Here is a 10,795-nt window from a genome sequence, read left to right as displayed (position 1 = left end):
GCAGATATTGTAACAGATGTCAAATTTCAAACATTCTGGGTGTGCAATATCATAATGCACTTCTGTTACGGTTAACGGTAACGGTAACAAGAGAAAAACCGTTACAATATTGGTATGTTACCAATAACTGTACCGTAACTACCCACTGTTGCTGCTAGCAGTTTCTAGTTTCTTGTATTGACACCCACTATTTTTTGTGTGATGGGCCTGCACACCCTTTTTTTTGCCAAGGGTGTGGAGTCTACAGCAATCCACAACTTTTTTTTGGTGTGGATCACATGCCATGGCACACCAGCTTACACAATAAAACCTGAGCTTCAGGTTCTCTTCTGTAAGGGAAACCAACTCACCCAGACGGATTCCTCTTGCCAAGCTGGCATACCCGCTGAGAGGAATCCTTCTCAGCAAGCTGGTGCCAGTAATGCAGATGGTTGCATGTGAGTGTAAGGTTTAACCCCCCCACCCCTACATTGGCATGGGTTCAAAATGCCCTGTACCTGGGTTATGTTGTACAAGGCAATATCCCCCAAATTTGGGGCTCCAGGGGATGTGAAATAATAAATCCGTTGAGTCTGCTCAAACGGACTCAGTCTTGGGGACAGGCCATATGTTGAAGGGTTGAAGGAGGACCCCGGCAAGCCCCTACTAGACACCCTTACGTGATACCCTGGGAATTTGCCATTTTGAAACGGCTGTAGTTTTGATTTTTTGGAGAGAACCAACTGTTTGAAACCAACTACGTCAGTATGTTCAATTTTGCAAATTTTGGCATAGTGGATTGAAACAAGTTATATAAGTAACATCAGCAGCCATTTATGGGGGTTTTGGATAAGAAAAGTGCAAAATTGATGTTCTGGTTATCATTGCTGATGTATTACAAAAAATGGATTAAAATCAACAAAAAATCACTTTTAGAAGCCTTTCAGACCTTCCTAATGTAACATGGGAGCAGGAGAGAACAGGGGGGACTAATATGTATGCACACTATGTTTGCACTTTAAAGCACAAAAAAAAATTGACACAAAACATTTAAGTATGTCATTTTTTCCCTTCAAAGGGAAGACCAGATTGAAACAGGGTACGTCAGTATGTCCCAGAAGAAAAAAATCCCAGCAGTGTCCATTTGAAACAAGTTTCACAGGTTTACGGAAGTATCATTTTTGCCAAAAAGAGCATTTTGAAACAATTTACGTAAGGGTGTCTAGTAGGGGCTTGCCGGGGTCCTGTTGAAGGTTCTGTTCATGACCATGTGGAGTAAGAGTGTGGTTAATACAAAAGCAGAGCATTGACGCCGGCACTACTTGCATGCCAACACCGGCGTTACTTGCATGACAGATATTTGTACTGGTTTGTTTGGCCCCCAGAGGCCATTTCTTTAGTTATATGTAGATGGGAGATATTATGTTGTACAGGAGATATAGTCAAAAGTGGTGTTGTATCTGTGATCTATGTTACACATTCCCATCATGCCAAGTAAGGTGTTTTCCTACATTGAACCTGAAAACTGGTGGGCTGGTTCTCTCATTGATGTATCAAGCTCAGGACCTCTGGGCGTCTATGGCAATCTCTGGACCTAGATTACATTCTCAATCTGATAGTTACAACGCAGGCCTGCACGGAACATACACTTCCAGATGGATACAAGTCTGCCACACAACAGAGCACAAAATGCACCTTCACGACTTCATCCAGAATAAACCAATCAATAGTTTCTACACAGTTCAGCAAATCTCAGATCTCACAGATCTGGGTCAATAATCACATGAAAACCAATGCTTAATACCCTCTGATCACAGTCTGGGCGGGAAAGGCATCAACTTTGGATAGGACCAACATCTTGGCTTGATGGTGAATATACCCACGAACTCGGTCCTGAAAAAAATGTGAAAACCCCGACAAGTTAATGCGCACACTTCTCTCGTACATTGGAGGCATGTGATTTTCTGTTTTACCTGAGCAATCAGATTCGCCAAGAGGCATTCGACCTCTTCCAGTTTACTATCTACATCTTCTTCCTCATGCTCGTCTTCTACCTCATAGGCTATCTTCCGGAATGACTCCAATGGGATCTGGTGAGCTCGTGATTTCAATCGATGTCTACAAAACAAAAGTAACCACGAATTGATCAATCAACTACATAAACCTGGTTGGCTGATTCTGTTTGGACGACTCGTCTGTAATCTCACTGACATCAGCTTAACAAAGTTACAAAGACAAACATCTCGACATCCTGCGTACGAAACAAAATAATTAACAGGGGCCGGATCCCGAAGAAAAATTATGGTCATCAAAAAAGACACACGTTCAACTATGAGGTAAGTACCCCTCTTCATCAGCTGTTTTTCGACTTGGATCAAGTGGCTATCGAACAATTCCACATTTCCCAATCTAACAGCTATAAAAACAACCACCCAAACGAGATCAGTGAGCAGCATTTTTTCTTTGCTTTTTTTGAATGGATGGTAACTTGCAAAGAAAGAGACGCACCGGCGATAAAAGTTTGGTAGAGGTCAGAGAGTTGGGTGAATTGGTTCAAGAGTGCAGGGATTGGCCGTTTGCCCTTCAGCAATCGGAGCGGGACCAGGTAGTTCATGATCAGGTCTCGATTCCGACGCTTGTTCCTATGGCAATTGTTGAAGGCAAAAGAGAGATGATCTTCTGCCTGGATAAGATCGGGGCATTAAGAACCGCGTGAACTCGAAAACTGTAGTTAAACATTGAACTCCTGAGCAAAGGGACTCCAACCTTTTCGTAATCCTCTTGAAGGAATGATAGCACTCCTGGCAAGATGAAAGAAACCCAGAAACAGAGACAAATGAGCAATCATTCGACTTCTATTCTCTTCCTCAAAGAATCTACAAACCCATGTAATAACGATATGTCACCCGATGAGCAACTGGTACCTGGAAGCCATCTAGCAAGCCAGCATTATCTACACCCCGAATGACGTTTTTACAAAGCGCCGTAGATTTCAACTGTTCCAAATTCCCCCAGTCGTGGAAGAAACAAAAAAAGTAAAAATCAACCTCAGAGCGGGATGATATGAAGATACATATGTAAAATTACTGACTTTGAAGTAGATCTTGAACAGCAAACTAGCCATGTACAAAACGCCCAATTTTTTGGTGTCACCGGTTGAAGTTCTCTGGATGATCGGCGTGGTCATCTCAGCGTCAAAGTGCGGGGACAGTTACGAGCAAGGCTAATACTTACATCACTACAGCATAATCCGAATCCAACTTGGATCAGTCTTGCCGCCTCAGCTAATTTGACGGCCTTTTCTCCCTTGAGGAGCAGAGTCTCGTCTGCCTGGGGGCGGGAAGAAACACAAGACAAACGTGTTAGATTCTCCAATTCTCTTACGATTGTTTGGTGGTATGTATATGCAGTTGAGAGAGAGAAAAAAAAAAGTGGATTAACTCAAACCCGTGTGGCAAACGCCCGTAAGTCGCGGTAGATGACATAAAGCACCGGAAGACTCCAAGCGGTATTATCAGATCTAAACCAATCGTTATAGGCACTGTTTGTTTGTTTTTTTGGAAAGGGATGATAAGAAATGAGCGTCACGTTTTGATATGTTGTTTTGGACAGAGTAGGGTTTACCTGACCAAGCTTTTTTGAGCGTCGAATATTGCCAAGAAGTTAGGCGAGCTCAAGTCGGCGGCTAACAGAAACAGTCAAGTTCAAATCTGGGGATCAGAACTTGCAAAGAACTAGGACTGACAATGGACGGCGTGGATGACTCGGAGATGAGCTACGGTTAGGCTGTCCCAAGGTTGATGGCTGTTCAACTTGCGCCTGATTTGATTTTCAGCGGAAGACTATGTAGTGATAACAGGCCACAAAAAGGTCAGCTTTTCAGTACAAGCAGGATGCGAGTCTCATAAACTAAGAAGATGACACGCACGAGGGAGGCAGATGAGCTTTGGTAGAGATATTTGCCATGGCTATCGCTCATCGAGAAGCACTCGGCCAGGGCCTCGCCGAACTTCCCGAGCACAGCTGGTGCGACGTGCTCTTCAGCATACTTCGACGGCTTCAATGTCGGCATACTGTGCTATTCTCGCTCGATCGGGGCCTTGGTACTTTTGGGGTATGTATTCAACGAGTTGCCGGTGGTATGGCAGTCAGTCTCACACATGAGCCTCTACTCCGCGCCGGGTCCCCCCCGAACTTAACTCAAGCGGGAGGGTGCTCGGGGGCGTGAGAGGGTCAGGGACTTGTGTTAAGTTCGGGGTCCCCCGCGGATCCTCCGCTCAAGGCTTTGCTAAGCTAGGTTGGTGAAAAAAAAAGCAGGAATTTTGTATTTACACCTATTTTACAACTAGCTATAAGCTATTACTGCAAGTACCAGGTGACCATGTTGTAGCCCTTCATCTCAGCTATCTTGTCCAATTTTTATTAAGCATTTTCAACAAAAATTGGATGATCAGCAGCCATTCTTGCCAGGGCTGCTCCTGATACCTGCCCCACAACCATACATACTTGGACAGGGGCCCTGGAAAACCCTGGCAATTGAAGCCCAGTTGGGATATACTGTTCACAGGCACAACAGGGGCAGGTTGTGTACACCTTTTCTGTTTGTGTGCAAATGGACAGTACCCTGGTCTCCCCCGGGCCCCAATCCAGCCGCTTGTGGCGGTCTATATATCTTAAGTGGAAAATGGATCAAAGAAAAGGATAAAATGTGGTTGGGATGGATTTGTTAGAGGAAAGGGGGGATAGATACCCTTGGTGGAGGTGGATGAATGAGAATCAAGGGAATAAGGTTGGCCCAAGGGTGTCAGAGAGTTTGAGAGGGAAGCACAAGGTTCAAACTCAGAATATTGTGGAAGCAGATAGTTGGAGAAGTAGAAAGGGATCAAATAAAGCTCAAAATTTAAGGGCCTTGTGGACCCTCACTGGAGAAGAGGGAGAAAGGGGGTGCAGGGGACAGAGCCAAAGCTAGGGTGCAGGGGGCAGAGCCAAAGCTAGAATGTTCTGGTTCAACTTCCAATAGCATTCTCTTGTATTTCAGGTCTATTTGGGAGAGAGAAAGTCTCCTGTGAGTACAACTGGAAGATAACACTGGTCTGGGAGAAGAAAAACAGAAGAAAGAAACATAGAAAGAACTCACCTTGCTGGGAGAGAGCAAGTTTCTGCTGGACTAGGGGAGGAGAAGCATTGGAAATGTAATTTTGTCCGCACAGGCAGTCAAGTGATACTGTGACCCTTTTTACAAAACCCTGTTGAACGTGGGGGCTTCACACAAAAACTCATAATATGGCAGTGCATTAGGATCAGGATCAATAGTTCTCATAAATTTATTTTATTCCCCTTGGATCAATTCAGATGTATTTTCATGGGGGGCCTTGTCCAAGCTCAGGTGGAGCTTGAGCCAAGGTCTGAGGAGCAGTATGAAAATAGCCTTCATGCCCAATGCACATCCACTAATAAGAAAAAAATGCATTTTCAGCCTTAGAGATATGCCTGTATGTCCAAAAGGCTGCTGTTTATCTTTAAAACATTAATAATAAATATTTTGTATATGTAATTATCAATTATCTGTTATTTTTACATGTGTGTACACATGTTTCCATATGCTTCAGAGCACCAGAACAAGCTCTGTGCACTCACACTACTGTTAAAAAAGTACAAGAGTTCATGTAATTAAAATGCACATTTAAACTTTTTGAATTATATTGTACAGAGTACTCAATACATGTAAAAATTCCATTGCACTCTTCAAAGGCATTAATCTATATTTTAATTCAAATATGTCACAGAAAGAAGTAGCCAGGCTCTGCAAATTTCACTTATACCTGCCTCTCCTGACTCAGAGTCAAGAGGACTTTCCCCCAGTTCAAAAATTAGACCAGAACACCATATTCAATGTTGCACCCAGCGCTTCCATCTGCTGCAATCCATGAAGGCCTTACTCCCAGTTACCCCGCTTCTAGTGCATAGTAATTGCAAGTTGACCTTCTGGACAACCCAGAATGTAATTTCTCTCTCTTTTCTATTCATAATGATGACTTCTTCTTGACTACCCCTCTTCCTAATTTCTCTCTTCATTGATCACCTCATTATATATGCACATGGCACTGATAACACATATGCAATGAACAAAAACTTGATTAAACTTATATTTTACCGTGTTTTGTGGGATAACCAAAAAAACACATAGCTGGTTCCCATTTGAAAAACCTTGGCTTGTTTCCTTTAGCCCAAAACCTTGGGCTGATTACATTTTACGCTCAATCAGACATTCCTCAGTTTTTTTTTTTTGAGTAGGAGGCTAGTATTTTATCCTAACTTATTATGCTCAACTTTTGTTGAAAGCACTAGAAATTCAAGCTCAAAAGCTTATAAATAAATATCTTCAACTCTTATAATCATTAACCCTTATATTTGTATTTCTTTTGTCCTGAAAATACAATGTTATTGCTCCCCATATCTTGTGTCTGTTTGTCATGTAAGAGATACAGGCTCACATGCATGGACACAACCAAAAAACAACTACACAACACTCTGCAACCAGAGGTGCAACAAATCCAATACATGTATTTGTATTCCCCTGTATTGCATCATATTGTATTTGTATTTTATTGCTCATCCAATACAATAGGCTGTATTTTTGCATTTTGTATTGCTCCCCTCATATGTGATAGGGGGTTGAGAAATTGACTCCCACAAATTAAAAAATCAACTCCCAAAGTTCCAAACGCAATTTACGTCGCGCGGACCGCCTGGGGACGTGATTCACAGGTCCTCGAGACCGCATTCTTTCCCGGGGGCGTTTTGGGAGTCGGAATTGTAATTCTGCAATCCCAAACGGGAGTTGGGATTTTAATTTTACAAAAAATCCCAGAAAATAGAGAAATATTTATATCTCCTCACTGGAGCACCCAAACGCTCCCAAAACTTTACAGCAATTTGGATACCCTGTCTAGAAAATATGTTGAGATTTACAGCAGTAGAAAACATCAGGAAGGCCTTGTGGAACAGGGGGTTAATTTGGTGGATTTCCTACTAAGGCAAACCCCTGAAACCTTATCTATGATCCTCCAAACGGCCCCAATTTTTTTCTGTCAGAATAATACACTCTCTAGAAAATATATTGAGCTCCAAGGAGGTAGTACACATCAGGAACACCTTCTATCAACCGTGGGTCAGCTATGCTAACCATAGCTGTCAGTGTAGCGTAGCGCTGCGCAAATGTGCTATTTTTAGCGTAGTGTTAGCGCAACTGCGCGCATCTGCGCTAACGCTACGCGCACAGGGTGCAAATCTATTTTAGTTTTTAGCATAGCGTTAGCGCAGATATGCGCAATTGCACTAACACCACAAAGGAGCGCGCGCTGCGCAAATGCGCTATATTTTAGCGTAGCGTTAGCGCGATTGCGCGCATCTGCGCTAACGCTATGTGCACAGGGTGCAAAGATATTTTAGCTTTTAGCGTAGCGTTAGCGTAGATACGCGCAATTGCACTAACCCCGCAAAAAGCGCTTTAGCACAGCGCAGCTCGCGGCTAAAATCCGCCAAATCACCCCCCGGCTACACAAGGTGTCCCTGAGGTTTTCTAATGCTGTGAAGCGCAGAATATGTTTTAAAGAGTGTATTCTTGTGGCAGAAAAAAATTGGGACCATTTGGAGCACCATAGATAAGGTTTTGGGGGGTTGCCTTAGTAGGAAATCCGCCAAATTAACCCCCCTGTTCCACAAGGCCTTCTTGATGGTTTCTACTGCTGTAAATCTCAACATATTTTCTAGACAGTGTATCTAGATTGCTTTAAAATTTTGGGAGCGTTTGGGTGTTCCAGTGAGGAGATATAAATATTTCTCTATTTTCTGGGGTTTTTTGTAAAATTAAAATCCCGACTCCCGTTTGGGATCACGGAATTACAATTCCGACTCCCAAAACGCCCCCGGGTCAAAATGCGGTCTTGAGGACCCGGGAAAGACGTCCTGAAGCAGTCCGCACAATGTAAATTGCGTTTGGGAGTCAATTTTTTAATTTGTGGGAGTCAATTTATTATCCCCCCATGTGATATCTTTTGGATTGGCTTGGTCAATACAATACAATACAATACAATACAATACAATACAATACAATACAATACAATACAATACAATACAATACAATACAATACAATACAATACAATACAATACAATACAATACAATACAATACAATACAATACAATACAATACAATACAATACAATACAATACAATACAATACAATACAATACAATACAATACAATACAATACAATACAATACAATACAATACAATACAATACAATAAAATACAATACAATAAAATACAATCATGTGATAGGATTTGTTGGTTCAGGATGAAGTTGTTTGATCAATATGTGTGATGTATAGATTATTAATGAGTGTTGGCAAAGAAGTGTTGATATCTGAGTGATATCCCTCTAGAAGAACATGTCCCGTGACACCTAGTTTGTTTTCTAATGACATCATCAACTCGATCGATCTCAAATGTCGTCATCACTCGCGCTTGACCCTCAAGATTCCCTCTGCAAAATCCCCGCTCGAACCTTTGCTATCCACCTTATAAGCTCCTCACTTTCCTCACTCGACTGATCTTCCCTCGGGGAACTCTCAGACAAACTCTATCTACTTGTCTGCTTTCGGCGCCTTTTATCTTATCATCTCTCGCGCTGCTGTTCCTCCACGATTGACTTCATTCTTTGTCAAACTTCTATCTTTGAGATCATCCTTGCGTATCTCTACCGCTTCGAAAACATCCTCTCGATTCTTTCTCGCTATTCCCTTCCTTTCGATACTCCGCCGATAATCTAGCGCTGTCACTTCCCTTCCTATCAACTCTCCGCCGATCCATCAACGACAATCAACCGTGACTTCTCACTTCAGTATGTTCATCATTGACAAGTCTTTTTGCCATCGTTCAAATAACTCAGGCTAACATTGTCTTTCTTGGTTCTTCTCCTTTTTGTCCTTGTCCTCTCGTGTATCCTCGCTCGTGTCCCTTTCTATTGTTGTCTTTGCCTTTAGGTATTTTTTATTTTTTATTTTTTCTCGTGTATTTCTTTGTATCATGTTGCTTACTAGAAATACACTTTAGTTTGACTATTCACAAGAAGATGTGAAGATTGGGGATTGAACTGAGGTTGGGTGAGGTATTGTTATCAATGACAAGAGTGGGGATGGAATCCATGTTGGCTCAGGCAAGGCGTGAAGGGTGTGGGAGCACTATGCTTCAACCAGGATTGGTACCAAGGACAGGGTACTGGCACTAGGCACTTGTTATGTTGATGACAAGAAAAATGTGTTAGACTTTTTATTGCACTTGTAAGGGTAATAATATGAAATTGTAGGTAGTATATAATTCAGTCAGGGTGTAAATGGGTTGGGTTTGGGTCAAAAAGCAGCGCCCAAACCTGACCCAACTTTTAGCGCGGTTTGGGTTGGGTCAGGGCAGATTTTAAAATACGCTGCCCAAACCCAACCCGATTTCATACTATTTTGGGTCGGGTCGGTTTGGGTCTTGGGTCGATCCAACCGCTTAGGCGCCAAAAGCCCCCAACTTGACTGTTGGAGGTGTCATATTTGGGTCGCAGGCTGACCCAATTAGGAAATAGGCTGCCCAAACCCGACCCAACAATTTTACAAGTTGGGTCAGAGCGGGTTTGGGTCATGTCATTTTCTTTGAGAATGTGCCCAAACCCAACCCAAAACCCAATGGGTCTCGGGTAGGTTTTGGGTTGGCCCGACCCATTTACACCCTGATAATTCAGTGTGATGTGGTGTGATGTGGTGTGATGTGGGGGCAATTGCCATCATACTGAACAAATGGCTAGAGAGAGGCCTCATTTTATACCCAGGGGTGAGGGATTTTAGCTCCAGGGGAACAGGCTTGGTGGGCTAAATAACTAATGGGGTACATCCCTAAGTACAACATACTGTTTGACAGGAGAACAGCCTCATAGGGAACAAACAGGGTGCTACCCTCAACAGAAAGGGCACGACCCCGCAGGGCATTATAAATACAAAAAAATTATGCATATTCATTATGCATATGTAATGCAAAGTCAGATTGAAGAACAATAAGTAAGAGAAACATTCCCTGTGACAGGTTGAAATCTGTGTAACTCCTAAACCGGTGGAGATAGAGGGGTCATTCCAGTGGGTGACTGCAAGTTATCAAGTCCATTTCTGGGGATAATTTTACAATATCTCTCATTCATAAAGAGGAAAAAGAAATTTTTATATTTCTCTGTATAGAAATACAGGAATAAATACAACACCAGAGATGTATACATTGGGAGGATTTACTTTTGGTCTCATATGCCTCCGCAGGAATGATGCCTCTTGACCTGTTCCACTGCAAAGTGCTGCTTCAGCTTGAAGCCATAAAGCTCTGCCAACACATAATATCTACCATCCACCTGCTTGATGATGTGATTGTGGTAGGACCTGTTTGACTTGTGACCAAAAAACTGACTCCACTGCATATTGAGAGATTTATTGTATGCCAAAACCATGCTGCCTTCCTTTAGCGGATCACAGAGCCAGTCCATGTGCTTTGCCTCTCAATAATGGACAAAGTTGCCGCAAGATTCTATCATTTTCTGGCATGTAATGCCACATGTCTCCTCACTGCACTCTAGCTGAATAGATTGGAAGGCAATCACTGTTGAATTCATGGAATCCAAATACACGCCAAGACTGTTGAGATAGTGTATGGGAATCTATCTAGTGTTGTATGCTTCTAATCTACACACCCACAACTGAGCCAATACTGTACATGTATATATATTAGTTG

The 10,795-nt window shown here is 42.5% G+C and overlaps 1 protein-coding gene across 1 annotated transcript; it reads right to left on the bottom strand.

The window, feature by feature from the left end:
* Positions 1-1,776: 1,776 nt before the first annotated feature.
* PtA15_11A643 (uncharacterized protein) lies at positions 1,777-4,051 on the bottom strand (the record flags this gene model as incomplete). The annotated part of the gene is made up of 13 exons (XM_053161573.1): positions 1,777-1,872; positions 1,953-2,097; positions 2,191-2,230; positions 2,303-2,395; positions 2,488-2,662; positions 2,746-2,780; positions 2,864-2,975; positions 3,071-3,145; positions 3,214-3,309; positions 3,427-3,520; positions 3,604-3,664; positions 3,725-3,821; positions 3,908-4,051. The coding sequence occupies 13 exons, from the start codon at positions 4,049-4,051 to the stop codon at positions 1,777-1,779; spliced, it is 1,263 nt and encodes a 420-aa protein (XP_053025506.1).
* Between the last annotated feature and the right edge of the window lie 6,744 nt (positions 4,052-10,795).

This window comes from Puccinia triticina, chromosome 11A, assembly GCF_026914185.1.
Source record: "Puccinia triticina chromosome 11A, complete sequence".
NCBI lineage: Eukaryota > Fungi > Basidiomycota > Pucciniomycetes > Pucciniales > Pucciniaceae > Puccinia > Puccinia triticina.
The sequence above is the reverse complement of the archived record's forward strand: the minus strand, read 5'-3'. Positions and strand labels throughout refer to the sequence as shown.